At 37.8% G+C, this 26,851-nt stretch overlaps 1 protein-coding gene across 6 annotated transcripts in view; it reads right to left on the bottom strand.

The window, feature by feature from the left end:
* The window catches only part of FHIT (fragile histidine triad diadenosine triphosphatase), a 530,102-nt gene that overhangs the window by 374,982 nt on the left and 128,269 nt on the right, over positions 1-26,851 (bottom strand). For all 6 annotated transcript variants that reach the window (XM_015641001.3, XM_015641007.3, XM_033517493.1 and 3 more), the window contains one exon: positions 12,780-12,901. In XM_015641001.3, the coding sequence (XP_015496487.1) occupies positions 12,780-12,879 (100 nt within the window). In that variant the 5' untranslated portion in view covers positions 12,880-12,901. The remainder of the gene's footprint in view (positions 1-12,779; positions 12,902-26,851) is intronic.

Raw genomic sequence — 26,851 nt, forward strand, 5'->3', positions numbered from 1 at the left:
TAAATTAGGAAGATCAAACTCCATTTCATTTCCAAATAGATCCCACATACAATTCTCTCAATTCTTACCTATAGCAGGTACATAAAATCACCTGTTTGATATGCACACAAAAACAGCCCTGGTTTTAGCAGTCAGTTTTGCAGACTGTCTGCTACACTGCAACCACAGGAACAGCTACAAATGAACAGATAAATCCATGGGCTTCTAAACCACCAAGGTGTGTTAAAAACCAGTCCTCAAGAAGAATAAAGAATCTACACCCCACATCAGGGTTCCAGTAAAACAAGCAATGCTGCTGTGAATGCCAGATAAGTACACCAGATTTTTCTTATTTAAGGATGAATAAATCCTGACCTGGACTCTCGCTGGAGGTTTGGATTAAGATTATCATTCACATACACAGAAAAAAACCCTCATCTTGACATTTTGTGCTTCTACAGTTGAAAAATGGGCTAAAAAAACTTAAGTTTCGTATATAATAAAGCTGTAATAAATGTTGCAAACACCACTGTGTCCTTTCTTTTAATATAAAACTTTCATGAAAGAAGGATGTTTCTCCACATTAAAAAAATATATTCAATACCACAGGTATTTATAATTAAGTCATAATTGATACTAGATGCATTTAATTTTGTTTTGTTAAGGAACATGAGAGAAAAGGGAAAAACTTGGATTGTTTTCTAAGCTAAAATAGCTTCAGCAAAATATTATGTTAAGTCAGCAGGGCTCCATTAGCATCACTGATAAAAATAGAATTGTACAACTCTGCAATATTTTTGTGATGAACTTTCTCCAGGTCAAATTCAGATTATTTTTGAAAGACAAGCAAGTATAACTTATTTTATTAATATTGATAGGGTGATAGTAAGGAAACATTAATTGAGTGGAAATGTCATTAGTATCCTTCCACATGACTGGATACTAATTAAGTGGCTTCCTTTTTTTTATCCTGAAAGTCTTCTCACTGCCTAAGAAGGGTGGGAATTCCATGTTTTGCATGCACTCAAAATGACTGCAGAAAAAACAACACAGCCAAAAAAACTTTCTTGCAATACTCTGCTAGTTCCTCTGCTTCTCAGCATAAGCAGCCATGTCCTCAAGTCTCTCACTAAATTTTTTTTAAGGAGAGTTATTTGAAAAATACATTTATCCTATTTCAAAGTGTTTACAGAGTTTTCACTCCCAACATAATTTCTCTCCACCACAACAGAGATATGCAAATTGAATTTAAAAGTTTGCCTTCATTTTGTCTTTAATTTGCACTACCTGGAGCTAAAGTAATTGGCAGGGGGAAGAACACGCAATTTCATTTTGCAAATGTGCCAAGAGTTTCTACAGAACACTGAGACAGGAGGCAATTGGCTCTAAAAAGAAAGCATTAGATTGTTTGCAGCACTGCTGGTGGTCCCTGCACCAAACACTCAACAGGTAAAGCTTGGCAGAGGTGCCCTCCAATGTCCTCATGACCAGGCAGTTAAAAACCCAAAACACCTGACTTTTTTTCAGAAGCAGTTCAAATTAATTGAATTTTGCCCTGCAATGAATGCAATTCACAGAAGTGTTAAAATGTCTCTCAATACAATGACTTATATATGAGAAAGGCAGAATTTTAACAAATTCTAAATTAGCAATTAATAGATGTTAGAAACAGAGTAAGTTTATGTTCCCTTTCAAGCTCCTATCAGGAATAGGAGGTTAAATGGTCAATAAAACTGCTTTATTTGTAATTCTCCATTCCTATTTTCAAAGTTAAATGACACCCCCTTCAAAAATATGACAAACCTGTCCTCTGAGAGGTTATCCAATTATCTTGAGTTCACTTCCTAATGCACCTTTTTCCCTTCCTTTTTATATCAATCTTTCTTTTAAAGAAGATGAAATTCCATTTTGAAGGCCTGAGATTGTCAAAAAATGCCAGCTCATTGTTGTCCCACTAAGAGTCCACATCAGTCAGTACATGAGAAAAAGAAACTATTCTGAATTCCTCCACGTCAACCCAGACTCTATCATTATCATTCCTCCATACAGATAATAGTTTCTTATTAATCTTAAATAAAAGATCAATCTTGATTTTAAACTACCAGATAATAACAAATACTCCTCATCTCTACCAATTTCTTTAATTCAGAGTTTACTCTAAATATTAAAAAATAATCACTGCTTATAGTTCAGGAATCCCCAGACTCATATTTACAGCCATAGCTTTTATTAATGCCATTGTTAATCTGAGACTTGTTCCTGGAAATTTTATTCCCATATATACAAACCTCTTTCCCCTTTCTCTACTTCTCCCTTCTTCCTCTTGCTCCCCAAATCATACATGATTTTGAGCTCAGTAGTGTCACCAGAAATGGAATGTTTTCACAATTGGGCTCTAGGATTCTTCTAAGCCAGGAATGTAGTTTATTTACTGAGCCATGTACTCACTATAATTTTTCTCACCTTTATCTTTGGTGTTTGAAGGTAGTAAAGTGACTTAAATTCCAAATTAGTTAGGCTTTATCCAACTAAAACATCATTAACAAAACTGAGCCTAAGAAAGTGTTCCTGCAACATCAGGAAAGTGTTCCTTTCATCAGACAAGCCTGCATAAAAAGCAGACTTTTCAAATTTACCTATTTAAACTCATACTCACTGCACACAATTTCTAGTTTTATGAAGCAAACAGCAACAAGACACCTCAATACAATCCCAATTAGTAACAGGACAAGATCATTGAATCCTGAAATAAAAGTAACTGCTCCTAGGCAGCCTCTGTAGAGAGATCACTCATCTGAATGCAGTACCATGTTACACCGGAGTATCCAAAGAAGAATATTCAACTTTTATTGTACAACAAGAACATTTGCTCAAGAGAGATCACTGAGAGATGCTGAGGTTTTCATGTTTTGATTAGAAGCAGTAGAAGTCAGCAGCTTACAAGGAACAGCATCAAGTAAAATACATTAGCAAATGAATAGCAGACTATGCACACTTGTGCAGCCTTAGAAACCCAGATATGGTATGAGTGATAAAGTGAAATACATCTGTATCCATGAATTATGCACTCCACTTCCTACTGTAGCCTCATTTTACAACAAAGCCTCCATTGTCCGCTATGTTGGTATCTAACTTCACACAGGACAACTTACTGAAACATAATTTACCCAATTACCTGCTCAGAGAAGGTGCTTGACCCTCTGCTGAAGCTCTGCAAAGCAATTACGGGGCCTTCTGGAATCACTGTACTTGATAGTCTCACTTATCACTTCAAAGCACAGAGGAAAACATTCCCTGAACAAAAGAAGGAGCACAGGTGAGCACCTCTGGGTACACAGAAGGTGGGAGATGCTGCATGTTCTCCCCTCTGGAGCAGCCAGTGGGGGAAAGCACAGCACTGGGTACAAGTTACCTGTGCTGAGCGGTGCAGAGGAGGAAAACAGGGAGGGAAGGACTTCATCCTACCTAAAACAAATAGCAGCCCAACAGCCCTGAGGCCTTGCATCTCAAAACTCAAGCTATTTTACACAGGTATACAGAAGTCTAGTACTGTGTTAGAGCAAAGCAATTGTGCTCAAGGTTTTCGTTTTTCCTTAAGTTGCATCTGAAATTTTCTGTATTGATGACTGGGCCTCTCTCCAGATCTTTGCACCTGCACTCATCAAGAGAATACAGCAAATTGGTGTTACCCTCAAAGGACTGACCTCTACACCAGGCAGTCTGAAAATCAAGCTAAGGCATTATAGATCACTCTTTATATTCTGGAAAAGGCACTAGGATGGTGCATCACAGTGGCCCATTCCTTCATTCCTGCATGTTTAGGGAGCGTTCCTGCTTGTTTCTCATGTGCATGGCATGCCCTTTAGTTCCCTCTTCGCTGCTGAAGGTTGTCCTGGCTTGTGCTGGGCTGGAGTTAATCTCCACAGGAACTGCTATGGGGCAGTTTGGGATTTGTGCTGGAAACAGCACTGACACTCAGGGATGTTTTCACTGCTGCTTTGCTGCTGCTCACCCCATCTCATGGGGGTGGCACAGGGAGCTGGGAGGGGACACAGCTGGGACAGCTGATCCCAAGGCAGGTCCCAGACCATGTCATGTCACAACCAGCATATAGAGCTAAGGGAAGGAGAAGGAAAACGAAGAAGGTACAGGAGGAAGAAGGAAACAAAGGGGTGTTTCAAAAAGGGGTGTGATGGGGCCTTGCTCTCCTGCGGATGGCTGAACATCTACCTGCCCATGGGAAGCAGGGAATGAATTCCTTGGTTTGTTTTGCTCATGTGAGCAGCTTGTGTTTTACCTCTCTTTATACCAAACACTGAGGTTTTTTTATTTTTATCCTTCCAGTTCTCTCTCCTGCTGCAGGAGAACAAGAATTGGTTATGTGGACATTAGTTGTTGACCAGGGTTAAACTATGATAGAGGCCCTCTAAATGTAAGGAGTACAAAATGGTTACTTGTGAAATTATGAAATATCTTCTTTAGATTATAATTATGGTACATCAAGGAACATTAATGTATGTTTCAACAGAAAAATACCATATATTAGGCTCTTCATAGAAAGGAGAAGAGATGACAGATTAATACTGGATCAATGGATCTCTTCTTAGGAGTTGCAATAGGAAGTTCATGCCAGATGCCTCCCAAAAAATGTGTTCCTGAAGAAAACACATAGTTGTATTACATTGAATAGCACAAAATATCCCAATATGTTGGAAACAATAAGCAATAAATGAAATTTCCAATTGACTTTCCAGCAAATCTATTCTCATTACAAATGGAGATTTTGCATGTATTGCATTACTTATGGTAATTGTGTGACATCTATTATGAATAACCATGTATTCCAATCATCTCTTTTAATTATATTCTGCTGTAAGAGCAAGTCATGCAATAGCTTTCCCAGACTTGGTTAACTGTGTGTGTGCTGCATATCATTTTTTAATGGCTACATTGAGGACAAAAGGTGCACAAACTGTAACAGGAATGGCTTGTAACTGTCACCTCCTTCATTAGCCAGAAACTCCTTAAATGAGTGAAAAAACCTGAACTTAAATCCAGTTATATACTGAGGAAAAAAAAATGTACTCCTTTCTTTTCTAAAGCTCATGGTAATTGGTACCTGAATGTGGTTATGGTTATGTGTTTGTGGTTATCTGCTACTGACACAGGTACAGAAATTTTCTATGGTGTCAAAAGTGCAACAGCATCAAACACCTCCTTTGTATTTGTTATCTACCATTCATTTGTTTCTTTGGGTTTTACTGATATGATAAAAAGGATAAAATTACAGGTTTGTTCAATATGCATACCAATCACAAATTTGCTCTCCATTGGACTAGAAAGTAACTGCTGGACTAAAAGTATTCATTATTTACAGAATCACAGAACTGTTTGGGTTGGGAAAGACCTGTAATCTCATTAAGTCCAACCCTTTATTCAGCACTCCCAAAGCCACCACTAACCCATGTACCCAAGTGCCACATCTACACATTGTTTAAATCCCCCCAGAGATGGTAACTCCCCCACTGCACTTGGCAGCCTCTTCCAGGGCTGGACAACCCTTTTGACACATTTTTCCTGGTGTCCAATCCAACCCCCCTCAGAACAACTTCAGGCTACTACTCTGTCCTATTGCTTGTTCCTTGGGAGAAGACACTGATCTCCACCTCTCTACAACCTCCCTTTGGGTAGCTGTAAGAGAGTGGTAAGATACACAGGACTTCACAGTTTTTTAAACAATAATGCCCATTTGTGTTAAACCTCAAAGGAAACACTCATTTAACATTTTCTGAGTCCTGCCTCAGTTTCTCTGACACTTTTCATACAGAAGTTTGCTATTAATTTCATATCCTTCCACATTGCTTTGCTCTTTTGCTGTTTAAGCTTGATTTCTTCCAGCTCCTTAGATTGAGGCTTTTCTCAATAAACATTTGGCCAAGTTTCTTGCAATGCTAAAATAAATCCTTTTACCAGGTATTTCTGTCACCTCAATGACAGAAACCTCAAAGTAGATTCACTTTAGTTACTTTGAAACTACAGTTGTAATATGCTTTGAAAATTGATAATGAGGGTAAACATGACAAAATGGGAGCCCTTCTGCACATCCCTGGAGCTTCTAAGGACAAGCAGTTCCACTTTTAGAAGACACACATTACTGACACACCTTTAGAATTGTACAGCAACTGCCCCTGAAATACACAAAGCAGTAGAGAGGTTCATGCATAAAGTGGTTTAAGTGATTTATAAGTTCCAATCAATGATGATGACAAATAGGTGAATAAAAGCCATTAGACAAAAATGGAATTGGAATTTTTTAGCTGAATTTTAGTATTTGTTAGCAATGTAGTCAAGAAATTCAATTGCATAGATCCAACCTATTATGGCACTTCTTACAAGCCCAGAGATCTCAATACTCTCCACACAGTCAGGGTTGAAGGCTGGTTCCACACAGGACTAGTAAGAGACTGCTTGGCCCTCCACAGCCCTGGTAAGACGCAACAAGCTCCAACCAGGAGCTACTGCCTCTCCCTTATGTGGCCTTACACAGCTTTTCCAAACTTTTCCAACACCTCTTCTGATGTAGGTTGTGCTACAATCTGAGAAATTTTTACCACTAGTCTGCTGAATACCTGTAAATAAATGGTTTAATTGGTAATTTAGTCCATTGCAAGCAGGCAAGAAATACTTCTGATCACACTACTTTCATTTTTTTTTCCTTTCTATTTACAACACTGGCACAAAGGGCTTAGAATGGGATTTTCATCAATACCAGTATATTAATGCAACTATAACAATGCAAACAGAATTGTATATGCTTATGGTGAAGGACATCCTCTTTCAACAGTCAGCACCTTCCAAGCAAGACAAGATTTGAAGGGACAGAAAGCATTTCTATCAGACCAAAGGAGACAGCTGAACTCCATCCTCACAAATAAGTCATACAGACAAGCTTTTGTGCACAGGGCCCTGGATCTGTTATCTTCACAAGCAGCATTTCTTAATGCGAGTCAAACACCACCCTTTTGTTTGTAGACTGCAAACAAAATGACTCCAGCCCTGAGATAATTAACTGGGCTCTCTATCACCAGCAGGTTCAAGTGGTTTGCATACACACAGCGGATCAGTCATTTGTTGGGCTGTTTGAGGAGAGCCCTTTTCCCAGAAGGGAACTTGAGAACACAGCAAAGCTGCTTTGTTGGCTTGGTGCTGCCAAAGGCACAGACCCAGCCCTTGCCCTCTGTACTACAGTTTGCCTAAAGTTATTAATTTTATGCTTAATTTTGCTGAAAGTTATTCAGCATAGGAAATGTTTTTCTTTCTAATTTGTGCAAGTAAACATTATAAGGCATTAATAAATCCTACTTGAGAGATCAGTAAGAAAGAGACATGGAACAGGTTTATTTGGGATCTGAGGTAAAAAAAAATCAGGAGTTTTCACTGATACTCAAAAGATTCAGAGACATACAATACATAAAGTCTGAATTTCCTCTGCATTGCTGATGAAGAGATACATTCTATACTTCCCTCCGTTTTCAAAGATGCATCATTTGTCTCAGTTCTTCCCATTCAGGAGGTCTTTGTGCACCAGCAAAGGAACTGCATCCTCTTCCTAATGCCCTCCTCTTCTAGAGTTATTACACATTTTGAAAAATTAATGGAAGTAGTCCAGGCCTCATTGTACCAAACAACTTTGTGTCTCCACTGTGATTCTTTTGCATCTCCAGCCTCATATTTAAATTACAAAGTCTTTATCAAACCCCTTTATTTTTAGCTTTTTGCTAAAGAGCTAAAGGGAGCATGACTGCTCCTTAACATTGTGCTAAACAAACTAATAATGATAGTAATGTATAGGAAGCTTCTGTAATGAGCACTAAAGAAAAGAGTACCTTCCCACCAGATTAGATATGTCTAACAAGTTGTTGCAAACATGCAGTGTACATTATTGCAATATGCAGATATAAACATATATTCTGCAATATAACTGAATTTCATTTTCTTAATCTTAGTTTTATGGTAAATATTAACACTTACTTAGGCTGAAACCCATAAAACTCACACTTATGGAACATAAATATAGATATGATAAAGGTGTAATGTACAAATAAAATCATAGCAGTAGTTCTGTAAGTTTATGAAGAATTAAAATTTCACGTACAAGATAAATACCATGGTTTTCAACCAAACTTGTGAGAGAATACTACTGTTCTTTCCAGTGTGCTGTCTTCAGTGGAAACTCTGTCAGGTCTGTAACTAAATGAAAAATTACTTTGAAATTATATTAAGTAACAATATTCTAAAGAATTGGTTTTTTTAACTGCAATACTTTAAGGAAAGCATTAGGAAAATACTTGTGGCACTACAGCATACATCAGTCTCAAGCCATGCAGCCATTGTGACAGCAGATGACAGGGAGCTCCCAGCCAGACAAACTCTGCAGCAGAGCAGATGCTTTTCTCACATTGCCTGACCCTGGATCCTGTCCCACCCCTGCAGCAGACCCAGAACAATTACACTGCAGCTCGGGGTGTTAGCAAGCCTTTGAAGGGAGCATCTGGCTCAACTAATGTTTTCTCTGCTCATTAATAACAGGAACAAGCGGCAGTAACTCACAGAACAGCACACGGCCTCAGCAACAAATAATGACCATTAACTCCACGTAATGATGGAGGTGCCAGAATATATAATATGCTTTGAGGTTTTATACATGGTCTATTCACTACAATCAGAATACTTTCTGATGAGAAAACTTAGATATCTATGAAAAGAGCAATACAAAATAGTCCAGCAAAATTCAGTATATAACAGTTAAACAGTCTTCTTTTTTTGTTTCCCTTTTGTTTGTCTTTTTAAATGGAAAAACCTTTTCATAATCAATCCCACATGAAAAGTTGTTGTAAAGTATTTATTCTAATTTATTACATACATACATACATGTGCCCTAAGTAAGGGAGCCAAAGTGTCCACCACAAATTTCCATGAAATTACTTGGTCTCAGTAACCCTCAGCTTGCTGTTCCCAGCTGGAAAGACTGTTCTTTTTAATAACCAATTCAATAAACTGCTGAAAAATGCTTTGTATAATATAGTATTGCCATAGATCTGCTGTTTGTCTCTGTCATTATATATTGCATTCAATCAATTTACAAATGTTGCTGTGTTCCTTTTGTGCAAGTTCTTCATATGGCATCCTGAACACAAATCTAAAGATCAATACCTTGTCTACTGAAAAAAAAATTGGACATAACTAATGAATAATTTTATTTATAATAAAAAGTCCTGGTCCCCAAATGGATTCTGCTAATGCTGAAATTCATTTTTCATATTTAACACAAGAAAAAAACAAGTACCCCTGCACAACACCATGAGAAAGGCAGCGATAAAAACCAGTTCATATTTATTGAAGATGTGATCGAGACCATGTAAAGCTCTGGTGCAGGGTTAGGGAAACATCAATAAAATGGTAGGTCATTCACAAGGTACTTGTTACCATATTAAAGCAAAGGAAGTCCACGTGGAAGAGCAGATGGAATTTGTTTCAAACAGCACCACAGCTCTGCTCTACGGAACCATGGAAGCAGCAAGGCTCTGAAGAAGTAATTCAAGCAAGAAGCCAAGGAGAAGCTGAGCTCATGCTGTTTGCATGAGCTGATTCAGTTCATCTTGTGCCTTTTGTGTGACAGAAACAATGCATTTGCTGGCTACAGACACATCCCTGCACTGCTCCAGCTATTGAATAGCTGCCTCCTCCAAAACAACCACAGAGCTGTTCAAGGGAGCCACAAATGACTGCTTTTCACAATCACTCTCTGCAAAGCAGCAAGCTGACAGAACTGAGAGGAAACAAGGACTCTGGTGAAAAAGGGAATGGGTACCTGCATGAGGGTATCCCAGCAAGCTTCCAGAACACCCAGCTACCTCCTCCCCACTCCCAAGCTTACAGCCCAGATGTGCACTGAGTACAGCATTCATGTTCCCACCCAGACTCTTGGCCCTGCAACAGTGCCAGAAAGTCATCATAACAGCACACCCCAAAACCCAGTACCTCACTAATCAACACCATCCCCAATGCCACGTGCCTTCTGCTCTGATGTCAGACAAGGAGATGGCAAGAGCAGAGCAGGTACAGACCCCTTATTATTACAGCTGTTAAGTGCCAATGTATTCAGACAGCCCGTGGACTGACACCTCTGAGGGGAGCTGGCACTGATCCTGACCACCTGCAGCTCTCCTCTGTCCTGTTGTGCCAGAGGAGGTCAATGTTTCCTACTGTCACACACGTGTGCCCGTTGTAGCTTGCACACTACAGACTCCAGTCTCATGCTGGAAATCCCTTACTCAATAATGAGAACCCAGCACCTTCCTATCCAAGAATCTGCAGTAATCACTCGAAGGGAACCCAATACAAACAGGTTCCTGAGTCAGTGCACCCATTGCACAGAAGTCTAATGCTGGGAAAAATGAGGCAGCTTAGTCCAGGGACAGGAGAATTCTTTCCTTACCATAAATACTATATTTTCACTCTACCTTTTTTTGGACTATTAGCACAATTTGCCTTTCAAATGTCAAGCTAAATTCACAGGATTGGCAGCTCAAAATAAACAATACAAAACTTAGCAGTGTGTTAACTGAACAAGCCTGCTTTGGCATTGTTCAAGTCACACGGAACTCCACAAGGCCATTGTGACAGACTTTTTCCAAGAGTATAGTTTTTTTTTAAACTATTACTGCAAATTCATAATTCCATCCCTATGTTCTGTTTCAAGATGGAATTTCAACCTTACTAGGTAATTAAAGCCACCACCTGGAGTGATCTGGCTTTCATACTGATTTCCTTTGTCTCTCTAATTCACATACATTAATATTTTATTTTCTACTGAAAAAAAAAATGTCACACATGTGCCAAAGACAAGGCAGATAAAATTATTGCAATAAAACAAAGAAAATACACTTGCTACTGCCAGGTCTCAAGATGAATGCTGCATTATACAGACACTTTAAAAGGCTTACAACTGCAAATTGCTCTATTTTACATACTGTATTCTAGCCTTTATATCAAGATCTCTCCTAATTTCTTCTTATTGTAATGAGAAAGGAAAAGGGCTGGGTTTCTATAACCTGAACATTTATTCAATGGAGAAACAAAGACTACATTATATATTACAACACAAGCTATTAAAACAATGTGACACTATAAAATACACTGCAATACTCATTATGGGATAACAAAGCTAAACCCTGAGCAAATAAATGTATCTGCCAAAAGTCAGCAATAATTATACAACAAGAGTTTATAATCTTTAATTATTTAAGAAGGAAAGAAGCTTGTTATAATTAAGTTTTATAGGCTCCTTAACTTGTCATTACTAGGTGAACACAAAACTTTAAAACAAGAATGCTTCATCTGAAATACTCTATTTTTAACAACAGATGCAATTGCTCACTTAACTGATTAATTTTAAAAAATAGCCAGTTATTGTTTTTAAAGCCTGCACTCACAGAACAGATAACAAGTTATTTACTCTCTGATCCACACAATGCATACAGCAACTGCTCCGGCACCTATGGGCCATGCATCACACAGAGACCAATGTGACACTGTCTTTATATAGACTTGAAAATGGCTCTTGTTGTGACAAATCTGTAAATCATCTTGGATTTACATCAGGAATTTCAGAAACTCAAAGATCAGAAAAACTGTTAATTTGATTCAGTAAAATATATTGGTGAGACAGTAACACCCTTAGAGTTTCTATGAGGTCTGTGCAACTTTGCCATGATCTGACTTCTGATACACACAAACACCATTCAAAACAGGTGGAGAGAGAAGTTCAATATTGAACAAGTGATGGGAGGAAAGGAAGGTTCCATATTTTAGAAAAAAATATATTTTGGGGTTTAAAAAATATATAATAAAATTCACTTGATTCTAAATTATGAAAGAAACAACATAAAACTACAAAACTAACAAGAAAACTTTCAATAAACTGCAGACAACTTCATTTTTTTCCCCAAACATAGCCATTCATTGCCTAACTGAGCTCCTACTAAAATTTTATCATGAATCTCTACGGAAAAAGTGATCTGTCTTGATTACTTCTGAAAAATTGCACTTTCAGCTACTGAAATCAGCACAAGCTACAGAACATCAGAATTTTGACTAGAAAATAACACACTACACTACAAAATACATTAAATAGGTGCATTGAGCATCTTGTGCAATCAAGTTACAATAGTTTCTAACTCAAGAATTTTACTTACACCATGAGGCTTCATATTTTCATCATGAAATGTGTGCACTATACAGATGGTTTATTTAATCCTTTCCCACCTAAATTAATCAAAGCAATCTGTCCCCCCCGAAAAAAAAGTCTTCAAAGTCTTCATACAGGATTCTACTGGCATTTGACAAATGGTGTACATTTAGCCAGGAAAAGTTGAAAATCCTCCATAAAGTTACCACATCTAAAAATAAGTGACATTATTAAAAGGGAAGCAGGATGTGTTATTTAGTGTAATATGGAATTTAAGCAGTACCACCTCTGATAGACTTTAAAATGCTTTTAGTAGCACCTGGTTGTTTATACATCTTCTGTGGTGAAAAGGTCAATAGAAATTCACCTCGAAGGTCACGGTTGCTAAGCAACTGTTTTCGGCAGTTCTGCAACACTGATCAAGCATCTTCTGATCAAGCATCACTGCCTGGTTTTTGGAATAAACCAGGAATATTATTCCATCCTACCTGGCCTTCCAAGCTCCCCGAGCGTGTGCTGCTTTTCCCAGGATCGGCTGTGGAAAGGATACGTCCTGGCACCACCGGCCTGCGGTTCACCAGGGCAAAGCACAGCTCCGTCCTCAGGAACACCACCGAGGGCTTGATGAGGTGCTGCCCAAATCTCAGCATGATCAGCCCCAGTCCTCAGGGTCTGAAAGAGACAATAGTGAAGATAATTAAGGGACTGATTCTGCTTTTCCAAACAGGAATAGAACAGTCAAACTGCCTGTGCAGCTTCTGATAGTGCATCCTGGGCTCACTGGGTGTCTTGGAATGATTGTTACATCTTCCCTAAAATGATCACATCTTTGAAGGAGTGGTGGAAAAGACTTCTTTCCAAAGCAAAAAATTTATATATCATTTCTTAAACCTCACGGTCTTGGCAGGGCTACAAAATTCTAGAGAATGCAATTTCTCCTTCCCATTTTCATTTGTACTGCTTTGTAAACATGTTCTTCGAAGAGCACAAATAGGATTTCACATTCTTTCTGACACAATGCAAATCAGTGCACACAGGACTTATGAAATAAAGCACATTTTCTTAATCTCTCCATTAAATACCTCAACTGAAAAAATACTGGCAAATTGAAGAAAGTTTATTTAGCCATTTTCCATCCACACTTTCTAGCTCGAGCAACTGGAATGTGAACACAATCAATGCCACATTTTTTCTTAGTCAAAGAATTCCACTTTCATTCACTAAAATTTTCTCTCTTCGTGACAAGAATGAAAATCCCTCTTAAATAGCTACAGCACAGTCCCAACTGTGTCTATTTTAGCTCTTTAAGCCCTAGAGTATTTAAAGTATTTAATTCAATCAGAAATATCCAAGGTACTGCAGGGTAAAATATGAAGAAATGACAAATTTCATGTGACAATACTTCAGACACATCGGAAGCATTATATTCACATTACCCAGCTTGAACCAAGTGACTAATCAGGAAATTCAGTTTTATATATTGGCTGAGATGGGGAAATCTACTGCTACAGTCATGGAGGGTCTTTTGTTGCAGTTCTTTTCTTGCAAAATTACTGCTTTCAGAAAGACCTAAACTTGGTTCTTAATCTAAGAGATTTATTCTAATTTATCATCCCACTTGTACCTGCTCCTATAAAAAAAAAAAGGTACACACAACAACCTCCTCTTAGTGCACACACTTTGAAAATGTCTTTGAGAAATACTTGTTCTTCTAAAGGAACTTCTGGCTTCGTAGTGGTCTGATTCCACAGAAGAATTTAAATTAAGGGCAGCAGATGCATCTAGTCAGGGTTTACATGAGAGAAACACATACAAATCTTAGTAAAAGATACAGAAACAAATCAGATTACTGCATTTCCATGTGATAAGCATTTTCTAAGCAGGCATCATGTCTTGTTTTATTTTTGAAAATCACAGATGAAAGGAAATGCTTGAACAGACCATGGAAGAGTAGAGATTTTAACTATGCCTGTTTCAAAGATTTGAAAAGGTTCTACATTCCTTTCCACATAAAGTCAAAAGAAGATTAAGTGTCTGAGATGTGTCCCTTAGCATATATTAAACTTGAAAGTTGACAACATACAAAAATCAAGTCTCTTTAGCTACTAGAATTGCTTAGCAGGGAAAACACCTGCTATCTTGTGCTGATGCTTAAAAAAAAACAACTATTAGGAACTTCAATCAATCTCCCTCATTTCTCTTAAGCAGTCCATCAGCAACCCCCCGTGGGGGTTTTTCATTCTGATTAAAACATGCAAGAATGTTTTTACACAATTCAATAAAGAGACATGGTTCTCTTTGTAATGAAGGAAATGCTTCTGACAAAGGAGAGAAACACATTCCATAGCCAGGAATAACCACCAGGGATGAAATGATAAACTGGTGTCTCCAGAAGCTGGAAAATCAAATGTACCACCTGCCCTTGCACCTGGCAATGCTAAGGACTGAAATCAAAGCACTACTGATAATTTCTTCTTCTCTCTTCCAGAACAATGATAAATAAAGGTACTGTCCAGAGGCATGGGACAGACTTAAGCACAAAACCAAGGCTTCAAAATCACAGATGCTAAATGTGAAATATGATGATTTGAAATCTGACTTAAGGAGGGAGAGAACCTGAGATCTGGTAATCAGCTGGGAAAGTCCTCTGGCTGATTGCTGCCATAAGCAAAAAGTAACAAAGAGTAGCAAAATAAGCTTGGTGACATTAGGTTGCCTGCACTGGGTTTTTATCATGCATCTACCACATGATATTTACTTACTTCATAACCTGTCTTGTTTTAAAAAGACCTAGAAAAATCAGTAAATTAAAAGTGCTAATCTCATACCTCTCCCTGCAATATTCTGAAGAATCACATTACAGCCCAAGTGGGTTGATCCAGAATTATTAGAACATTTAAAAATCTCATAGATAGAATTAAAGCATGTATTAAAACCTTTTCTATTTGTTTACTATGCAAAAAATATATCTGAATCATGTATTTCTATCTCTTGATTCAGACAAAATAAATGTTTTTCAAACTAATGTGTCAGTTGTTCTGGTTGTGCTGTGTAATATTTCAGACTTCCCAGTACTATTCTCTCCAATTCTGCAAAGGGATTGTGGGAGACTTTTCTTAAACAATTATTCATGATCTATTATATATTACTTCAGCTGCCTTCTGCCCTAGTGATCCTCTGTGTTTTTCTGCACAGTATAATCATCTGTGCTCAGAACCAACACAAATGCTAAAAAATGCATTAGGGAAATAAGTAATGGGTACAAGTGAAATATCCACGACTGTGCAGCAACACACTACAGCAAGGCTGGAATATTCCAGAGTGCTGCCAGGCAGAAAACTGCTACTGGCAGAGCAAGTTCTCAGTCATCTGAACTCTACCATTTATTGCTTGGTCCGTAAACCAGCAGGAATCAAGAGAGCACAGGCGTGTGCACACAGGACATGAGATGCAAACACCGAGTGCACAGGGATCCCCAGCTCCCAGATTGGAATGACCAAGCTAAGTCTGTTCCTCCAGGGATTTCCATTTTTCACATAAAGAGGAGGTCAGTGCCAGGCAAACTACAAACCATACATAATTGGCTGAAGATGTTTCCTCTTTAATGATGGTAGCCTTTCTAATCCCCAGTAATAAGGAGGACAATTACACAGTAATGCTAGAAAATGAAAGAAATCCATTTCTGATTAAATTTCAGCCCAGTTTAACACAGTTTCTATTCTGACTATTCAGATGAAAAGTGTATTTACTCTTCTTCATATTGCAGATATACATCACATTGCCTATTTCATCTGCCTCATTTTCCTAATTAAATTCCCTTCAAGCTGTGTTACTGCAGTTGTAGGTGGGAATACAGTATTAAAGGCTAACACAGCAAGTAGACTAATTTTACAGCCACAACAGACCTCCAATCCATATAACCCATACTAGGAAAAGAAAAAAAGAAAAAAAAAAAAAAAAAAGAGGGAAAAAAAAATACAGTGGAAATCTACATTACACCCTGAAGAATAAGTGTTAAAATTAAGAAAAATCTTGAAATGTTGTTAAATATTTTTATAATTTTGTAAAGTTTCAGTATATGATGCCATGATGATTTTTTGCCTTTTATGTATGTACATACCTTTTATGTTTTCTCAGTGTCCTTAGTATATATACACTTGTAATTCCTTAAGTCTGATAACTTGGGATAGCCCTGGTATTCTGTTAGACCAGGAGACCAAACATCCTAAGTGCCTCACAACTGGAGGCCAGAAAGCCCTACGCCTTGAGAAAGCAAGCTCCCTCTAGAATACATCCTGTAAAATAAAATTGAGCCCATCTAGGAGGGAATACTTCAGGACAGGAAGATATCATGCTATTCATTCAAGCCTCTCATTGGGGCAACCTTGTCAGATATGCTGATTTGCAAGGTCTATAAAATTGCATATGGTATCTACCATGAATGTGCATTTCAGTACATTCCACCTTGGAGAAATGTTGCACCATAATGATTCTTTATTAGCTACCAAAAAATAAAACCCTTTATCCCTTAACCATGCCTGGCTCTTAATTTTAGGTCCAAGAAAAAGGCATCATAGGCACATGGCATTTCCCCAGTCTGTATAAATATCACTCATATATTAAATGTATTTTTGAGAGGAAATCTATACACCAGTCTCAGTTTTCCAGATTTATTCAGTTTCAGGGTTAGGGGTTTTGCTTTGTGCTTCAGTTTTCAAACAGCATAAGCTGTAGAATCATTTGTGTCAAATACACAGCAAGAACTCTGAAAGGAAAATAAGTTCTGTTTTGGGAAGAAGATAAGCTCACCTAAAACCAGATCCATAGGACATCAAGATGGGTTTCTGCTTGTTACATGACATCACTAGAATCAGAGATCTGGAAAAGCATTGCAAGTTTGCTGATTGCAAGGAGTGATGGCAGCAGTTCTTTAATGTTCTCTTCCTGCCACCACAGACCTCCCCATTGGATACTTAATTGAGATGGTGTTGGTACTCCAAAATGCCTTTTTTTTTTTTTTCTTATACAATTACTCCTCCTTAGAACAAGGTGTTGAGATCAGCACCTGCTGGGAACCAAGCTCAAGGCTTTTGCTGAGAATCCCCTGAGCACTCTTTCAGGAAAGCTGCACATCTGGTTGTAATGGGAGAAGACAAGATAATGCAAAATGGGCTGCTAACTTCAAATGTGTGTATTAAAGGAAACCAATTACAATACCATTATCTCTCTGTGCTAATAGGAAGGACTGTTTTAGAAACAATCCCAGGAGTATTAAATTCTTAAATTTTAAAGTTTATTTTACTATATTAACATTGCCTGATCATGTATCCTGATTCCAATATTCAGTTTCACTGTAAAAACACTGCAAATTTACGTGGCAAAACAAAAATTTCTTCCTCTATAATTTTTTTAAGGTCTTAGGAAAATACTAATTTTTTTAATTCACCAAGATAAGAAAACTTGTGTTACACACTGTATAGTAATATATATAGTTAAGGGAACCTATATCCTTAAATTCATATTTGGCATTGCTCCCTCTCAAAGGTTTGGTTATGGGGAGAGTGATAGTCCCTCTTAGACATCTGAATTCTGCACCCTATTCAAGAAGAAATGTACAATGAAGACCTGTCCTAGAGGCTACTTTCTCTCATGTTTTGGACTTTCTTACTTATTCCCTCCTCTCGCTGCCACTTTGTAAGGATGAAATCCACACAAATCAGAATATTACTTATTCAAACACCTAGCAATAAACGTCCTTGTTGCTAGCAGCCAGGATCTGACACTTTCATCAAGGAATACCTAAAAACACTAATAAAAAGGAATTATTTTATTCTAAACCACTTAGTTTTTCTACTGGCTCTATGTCCCTAGAACAGCTTTATCTCTCAGCACCCTTCACTCCCACTCTTGCACAAGATTTAACTACGTATTTTGTGTTCTTCCAGTTCCAGAAAATGGCCTCTAATTAAAAACTCCTCTCCCTCTCAGTGAGTCAAAACATCACATGCTGTGCTATTTCTGTTCTGAAAAAGCCAAGAAGAATTACAAAACTAGAAAAGGTGCTTCTGTATCTTTGACAGCCATAGACTAGATCCTCTCCATGGGGATGGTATTTAATTCTCTACACGATGCTGAAGGGAGAAGCTTCTGTGGATTATTTCCATTTTCACCACCCACAGAAGCTACTGAACAGCCAGCCCGTTAAATGTGATGCATGTAACCAATCCTGTGGCACTGACAAGGACCGATTCCGCCCATCATAGACAGATTATGATGGACTAGAATCCACTACACGTGGCTTCCCCTGCTTAATCTAGCAGGGAAGAAAACATCAAAATTATGACTGTTTAAATATATAGCCATTTTCTTAGCATGGTCAATCAAGCTAAATTATCTACACTTACAATGAAAATAGACTGTGGCCTGTTGCACAGCACCTAAGCACCTTCCCATGTGTGATGCCACAGTCATCCATCTGCAGTCCCACAGCCTTTGCCTGCAGCTCTGCTCCCTTTCCCCTGAGCTGCAGCAGCATTTCCCAGCCCCTCTGGGACAGGATTTTCTATTCTGCTCTCACAGTCTCACCCCTGAAAATCCCTGTGCTGTTGTTACAGTGGGTTTTCCTAGGACATGACTGTGACCACCATGAGAGCTGTCCCTTCCCCTGCCTGGCTGTGGCTTTTGGGTTGAACCTTGTGCCCAAGGAGGAGAATGCACAAAGCTCCCTGAGCGAGCAGCACCACCCCTGAGCACAGCACAGGTAACATGGACACCATGAAGAGCAGAGACCTGAGGGTGCTGTGAGGTCCTGATAAAAACCAAATAGCTCCCAGTTGTACTGGGTCTGCCTGGGATGGGCTTTTGTTCACAGGAGCCAGTATGGTCCTGTGGTTTGCCTTTGTAAGCAAACCAGTGCTGACAACAAATTCTGGCTATTTCTGTAGAAGGCTTTCTCTTTTTCCCCATTCTGCCCATCACCAGTGAGCTGGTGTACATCTTCATGTTTGGCTCGTGACAGGAAAGCTGCATTGCCCCATCTCAACATACTTTGTGAAGCCAGTCCAGCGGAAAACACAAAATCCAAACAAAGCACTGTAGCCTATTTAAAAGCTACAAGTCAAATACAACAGTAGCATTCTCATTTTCTTTGTGTACTAACATACACATTTCCTCTTCTAAATTATCTCTCTTCTGCCATTACACATCTTGTCTACTGCAGCTGGTCAGGGAATGCACAGGTACACACAGGCAACATGTACATAAGTCTGTCCTCAGTTTCCTCTCTCCCAATTTTCTGGTCCATCATCAAACCAAATTTTAAAAAGCTCTCCCCTCCTCGCAAAATCCTCACAACCACCCCAAAAAACAACTCAAACTTCAGACACACAGAACTTTGTTGACCAAGAACAATGCAAGAACAAAGCAAGTGATCAGCCCAATAGCAACACTGTAAAGCAATTGCAACTTTGACAAGTTAATCAGCAAATGCAGAATCAAGCTAGACATCAAAGGCAGTATAACATCCATAATACATGGAGAACCTATAAATATTTTTAAATGATGTAGATGTAGTTGTCAAATTCATTTCTATAGCAAACATTTTGGAATACAAATTAGGCCAAGTTGCTATTTTCTTATAATTCAGGTAAAGGGTGCAAAGTTATAAACAATACATGAAAAGGTTTGTAGAGGCAAAACATTTGTATAATACATTAAACTTGTAGAAAAATGAGGGTTTAGAAGAGTCATGAAAGCACTAAACAGGCTCGACATTCTTCAAGTGTCCATGTGTACACTGTGTGCCTCAAATGATTCATACACCATTTAACCATGCTGAGAAAATCAGTCTGGAAGTGGAAGCCCTTGTTTGCCCCTGTGCTGAGGTAACATCCCAGTTTCAAATATGAGGATTTTGTTCCAAATATCACTTTGTTGTTGTTGTTTTGACATCCTAGCTAGACTGCACCTTTGGTTTTTTTTTAAATCCTTTTACAATTATGAGCATGAAATAAAATTGCTGTCTTGTGTTATCCTGCGGTAGGTTTATGTCCATTTTATGCTAGAATGCACAAACTAAATGCACCACAATATTACAGAAGTTATCTTCCAAACAAAATCCCAGTTGGAAGACATGATCTAGAACTTCTCACAATCTTCTCTGCTCAAAACTGTGCCCATTTTCCCTCATATCAGCAGAGGTTATCTAAGATTATACCTCCTTCTATCATCATCCAACAAAAATTGCACAGGAATTCAAAGACAAGTCTGATAATTATGAACAACTCAAAATCCATGGACTAGATCTGTGATTTTAAGGAGGATTTTTTGTGAAATAGGATAAAATATATCAAAAATCAATGATTCACTCTCAACTTCTACCAAAAGAACAAAATACACAGAAAACCACACATATAGAATAAAATAAATGATGTTCACAGATCTTTCTTCAGTGTTAATCTTCTAGAGAGGGGGGAGGGGGAAAAAAAAGGAAAACAAAAGAAAGAAACACATTATATTTCAATTTTTTAATAACTTGCATGTACCACAGCTATTATCCTGATGCATGGAGAACTCAGGGGTTTGATTTTGCCTCTGCAAGTCATTCTGATGAACGAGACCTTTAGTGTTGTAATAACTGCTGTGAGTAATGGAACAACCAATGGCTTTTATTAAGAAGGAACACTGAATAATGTATTACCAACACTAAGATCAAGGGAAAATACATTTTTATTAGGGAAAAATATTAATATCAATCATGCCATTTTTTAAAGCACAGAGGTGAAAGGCAGAAAAGGAAAAAATTAAGAAAACACTTTACACTATGCATTAAATGGCAGAAATTATACCATGAAAATCCTTTTTCCCCTTGTGGCTACCTAGGGCTACATTACATGGTAGAGGAGCAATAAAAAATTGTGACATCTCTTGAGATATATAAATGTAAGAAAAACTCTACCCCAGCAAAAGGAAGGATGGGGGAGGAAGGTCGCTATAGAGACCAGCACACTGCACATTGAAACACTTGAGCTTAAGCTCATTCCTTTTGAAGCTACAGACTAAGTGAGCTGAAGTGATGGAACAACAAGGAATGTTCTTTTGCTGAACCTTTCAGTGGGAAAAAAAAAGTGGCTTTAAAAATGGGGAGTGAAGGAAAAACTGTTTGTTTTAGCTTCTATTATTATTATTATTATTATTTATATAGCAATACAAAAAGTCACTTTATAAGCTCTAGAAATACACACCAAGACTAAGCCTTCCCCTGAAGTGGTTTCCTATTTCCTCTGAGTGAATGCAATTTGGACACCTGTAGTGCTGGACAGCAGAGATGGTGCAAAGAGCTGCAGAAGACAAGCTGCAAGGAGTTAAATGAAAAGATTCATGGAGTAAAGAAGTCCATTGGGAGAGGAGAGTAATGGCTTTTCCCAAATCCTTGTGGTGGAATAAACCAAAACACAATCAGAGAGAGGGAGAGCACACAGGGTGTGCTATGTCCACACAACTCCAGGCCAGCACAAGTCCAGACAAAAACTTGTCTGTGTGGTATGAGCCAGAGATGTTGGATGATGAGTTCCCAGATGTAGTCCAGAATTTTATAATTTTTTCACTTTCAAAAGCCCTCCTGAATCAGTAAACACTTTTAAAGATTTATTTCCTGAATTTTGTTCTTTGGTCATTTTGCCTAGAATTTCATACTGAATTCAAACTTATTATTAGACCATGGTTATTTGGTAATACTATGAATTTGAATTTATTATATTTAGAGCAATTCCTGCGAGACCTGAGTATCTCCACAAGCATTTCAGCTTGCTGAATTAATAAATGTAACACAAACATTCAGAGGAAAATGCAGACACTATACTTAACAATTCCTCGGGCATATAAATGAAAATAGACATTTAATGAAAATTTATTGTCAGATTTACATTTATATATAGCTAATAATAATAGATAGTACGTCCTTTACATTTATGTACACCACATTTATATTTATTTCTAGATGTTGGAATCTAGGACAAATCCCATTAGCTCTCATTTCATCACTTTATATGTATGCCTGCTCTCCAGAATAAAACCACTTAAACCAGGTTGTTCCACGAACAGCGGAATGAATGAAGCATCATTCCAAAGGATTTATGTCCACATCTTTCCCCCACCTCCTTCTGCCATCCACCCCCCTCTGCCGTGGCCCTGAGTGTATCCCAGGTGGGTGATTGCAGCAGGGCTGGGGTTCCCAGGGTTATCCACATGGAGAGCTCCCAGCCCAAGGGGGCACCCTGGGGAGCAGCTGGGAGGAAAAAGAGGCTCCCACCACACAAAGCAGGTCAAGGACACTGGCCAAAATATTGGATTGTTACAACTGTACAATCCAATTAAAGAACTGCCATGCTACACACATATATCTAATTATGCATTAAAAAAAAGTGCTGCTCTAATGCTGAAATTTGAAAGATATTTTTGAAATAATTTTGAAAAAATACTCACTGGAAAAATGCAACCTAGTGTGACTTGTTCTTACTATTTCTGGTTCATTTAAACCGGTCCAATTGTGAGCTGCATCCAAAGAACACTTTTCTAGGTTTAATTTTTCTGCTCTGCACAGGTTTTCCCTCTGATTTTTCCCAAATGCTCTCTCTTTACTTGACCATATATTTAGAAAATGGCAAATACCATTCCTGCTTTCTGGTCACTTCCCTGCCTTTCTCACAGACACCTGTGGCAGAAATCAGAGCTTTCTGCATTTTTGTACAGAGCACTGTGAGGGTCCTTGCTCAGCAAGGTAACATTGAATGACAGGTCACAAATAAACTGAAAGAGTAAGCAAATTTTGGAAAAGGAAACACTCACTGTCAAACTGCATTAAAGCATGACAGGAAACTACTTACAGATTTTTGATTAGATTAATAATTAACACTATTACTATGCCTAAGTAAATTTAGGCAAATACAGGCAATCTTATGTGATATTTTGTGGGAGAAGATTCATATGTGGTAGCAGAAAATACAGTTAAATTTAAAAACAGCTATTTACTGAATACCACTCCTTTTCATAAGATATTTGCTGCTGAGAGAAAGTGGCTTGCAGTTCCTGTTATGTAATACATGCAGGTATTAGATTTATTCCAGCAGGATACTAAACCTGATAAGTTTAGGGTTGGTTACATTTTCACCTCAAGTTGCTCTCCAGGAATCTTTCCCCATTGGACAGGTGCTCTTAACAAATTAACCACTAACATCTACTGAACAGTTTTTTGGCTTCACTAGGTTACTTCCAGAATCAGGCCTTAAGACAACTCCAGCAACTCCTTGGATTGATTTACACAAGTAAGAGAAGACAAATATGGTCTTGTCAATATCCTTAAGTCAAATTTCAAAATCACTGATGGAATAAAGAATTTCCTCCACCTCTATACTTGAAGTAGAAATACGGAGAAACCAAAACGAAAGGTGGAAGATATTGTGATAAAGAGCCTAAAGCTGAATTTTCAATATGTTGTCCTGCATCATCCTTGGTAAAAGATTCTTGATAAAAGAAATGCTTAAAACATTATATAAACAGAGGAAAATTTTTAACAGCTCATTATTTTTACAAATCTATTATTTTAATTTTCTTATTCATCTATTAATTACACATTTTACTGTATCTGCACATCATTCTTCTGGTTGCTTTTTACTTCTTGATTGCCAAATGTCCTGGTAAATATGCATTTTCATCTATCTGTAACTACCATAAGATTATTCATGTTTTTTCCTCTTAGAAAACAATCTATATGATTATTTTTAACCTAGACTCACTGTAGAGAACTTCATGAGTCACATAATCAAGCCATAAACCAAGCAAATAGTTTTGTGTGGTTTTGCTGTATTGCTGGCTCTCTTTCCTATGCTGTATCACTTCAGGCATCAACAAAAAATGTTTTAGTGTTCCTGCTTTTAACTTTTCAAGATTAAAAAACATTTACATTCACACAGTGGATTGGAATAACTGAGAGTATTATGTTCTCATTTTTTCTGTAAACTTGCTAACATTTTAAATAAGAATTGGGTGCCAAATGACTGTTCTGCAACTAATTGGGGAACAAATTTTTGTATGATGTACTGAAAGATCTTTGGAGCTCCTTGCCAGCCAGGGTTTCTAATAAGATACTCATGAGTAATTAGAAATCTATAGACATGATTAAATCTTCATCTGCAATCTGCAGGATGAATGTTTAGGCTGAAGTAGGGAAAACTGGCAGAGAATTCAACCAGGGACCCCTCTGTAGCTTCAAGAATTTGGCTGGCATTTGTCGAAGCTGAAGCTCTGATTTATTTGTGAATTCCTCTGACTGCTCTGGACAGGTAACTCATAAATTTGGCTGCCAGCTCAGTGCCACAGCCCTGCACCCACAGCCCTGACTGCTCCAGTACTAGCATATTTTACAGAAGGTGAGCATAAATGGTTTCTTTCCAATGAAAACTTTGGACTACCATTGCACTTCTTAAATAATGGATGTAATTTATTATTTAAAAGGTGATTTGCACAATACATATGTACTAGCCAAGCTGCCCAGTAGGAAATCATACTTAGTCAAGCAAAGTTCTCACTAACTTTCATTTTTTTCCTCAATAGCAAGCAGTTCTGTAAGTAATGCCACAGCAATACCATGAAGCTCTGGGAATAGCTGGCTCTCAGCAGTCTGGAAATGAATACAACTGTAAACAAAACAGACTTTGAAACTACTGAAAAATTCATTTTCTTGTGTTATTATAAGAGACGTTTTGGCTTCCCTGAGTGCACTTCATAGCTAGGAGAAAACTGTCCAACTTCATACACATGGGGTAGCCTCCCAGTTCCACAAAAATTATGAACTTGGCAGGAGGAATGCAGTCTAATAAGAAGCTTTGCAGGTTAACATTAAAAAGGTGTTTAAAGAAAGGGGTTCTCTAACTGTCTACATAATTCTATCATACCAGCCACTATTCTGGTACCTTTCTTGATGAATGTAAGAAACATTTCACTTCTCTAATCATTTTCAGCTAATGATTTCAAAGAGCTATGGGAAAATATAAAGAAATATGTATCTAAGAGATAGGAAAATAAACCAGAGATAGACTTTGAGGAGTACAAAACCATACAGTAAAATCTTTTTCCCTGGTCAAATTAATGCAACCAAAATTCTCAAAAATTAACAGAAAGACTCACAAATTACTATGTTTAGCCTTGGTGCAAATCTACACTGCTACTTTTAAAGAACAATGAAGAACTAAGGGCTTACCTTGAACTCTCTATGCTACTCAACAAGCAATCAACAGGCCTAAAACCAAAACTAGTGTAAAATAAACCGCCAGCGGGGAAAATGCAAGAAAAATCATGTAAATGCACTCAGTATACAAAATGTAGACAGAACACATAAAAATCACCAATTAAAGTTTTCCCAAACAGAGAAACAGTACTTTGCTAGATTTGTTCACAAATCGTCTGGTATTTAGAATGTCTTCACAGGGGTAAGAAATCTGAATATACAATGAAAATAAATGAAATTTCATATGGAAAGATTCTCTTCATGTTTATCACAGAGAAGACAGTACTATATTTGAGGCAATATGGTTTCTCAATTAATATTCATTCCGCAAATTAACTGGATCACAAATTCCAATATTCCCAATTAATCTTTCTTCAGTGCAAAAATCAAACGACCAAATTGATAAGGATGAGAATTCAGAAGGCTTGTGTAATGACAATTTACGTGCAAGCATTAAGGAACAGTCTTTAATAATAAAGTCATATTAGAGTTTCCAGCAAGCCCCAGTGCCTCATTTCTGCAGGTGATTCACTGAAGTTCTGCCTATTTTAGAGAAAGCTCTGAGTTCCCGTGTGATACTGCCCAAGATATCAAAGTTTTCTTTAGAGATCAAACAGGGCCATGTAAATGTTCATATCTGCAGCCTTGAGCTGCTGGGGAAGTTATCCAGCCACAAGAAGAACACACCTGATGCTGAAGTAGCAAGTGGTGTTTTCTGAACACAGAACAACCTGCAGGATCTGAAGGGCGCTAAAATCCAATCTTATGTCTTAAAATGTACATCCAAATTTGGCGAATTTTTCTGACCTTAATCTCTGTCAGTTCCCCATCTGTAAAACAGAGATAATACCACATCCCTCACTGGGGCTTTGTAGAGATAAATTTAATTTAAAACCTGTGTAGCACTTGGATACAGTAGTGATGAGCAGCACAGGAAAGCCTGTGAGGAAATTAATAATTCTGACATCTGAGCAGGGTCTGAACAATGTGCTGTAAATAAAGCTTAGGGCCACATATCAAACACTGAGGATAAAACAACATCTCGAATAGCTGCTCATTAACTGAGCACTGTCCATCTTGTGCACTGAGGAAGGAAGAAGTTTTCTGGAAAAGTATTATGTGTTCTTACCTAAATCTGGTTACTAGATCAGAATGCATATGCATAAGACAAGTTGAATTTCTGTTGCAATGCCAGTCTTAACACTCTCTTCTTGTGACCACTTGTTTTTGCATTCTTAATAATGTTCTCTTCATGAAGTTTGTACACATAACATTTATATAAAAAAGAATGAATTATAATCTCTTTGTGAATCTCTGATTTCCATGCACAAGTGGTAATG

Source organism: Parus major, chromosome 12 (genome assembly GCF_001522545.3).
Source record: "Parus major isolate Abel chromosome 12, Parus_major1.1, whole genome shotgun sequence".
Lineage (NCBI taxonomy): Eukaryota > Metazoa > Chordata > Aves > Passeriformes > Paridae > Parus > Parus major.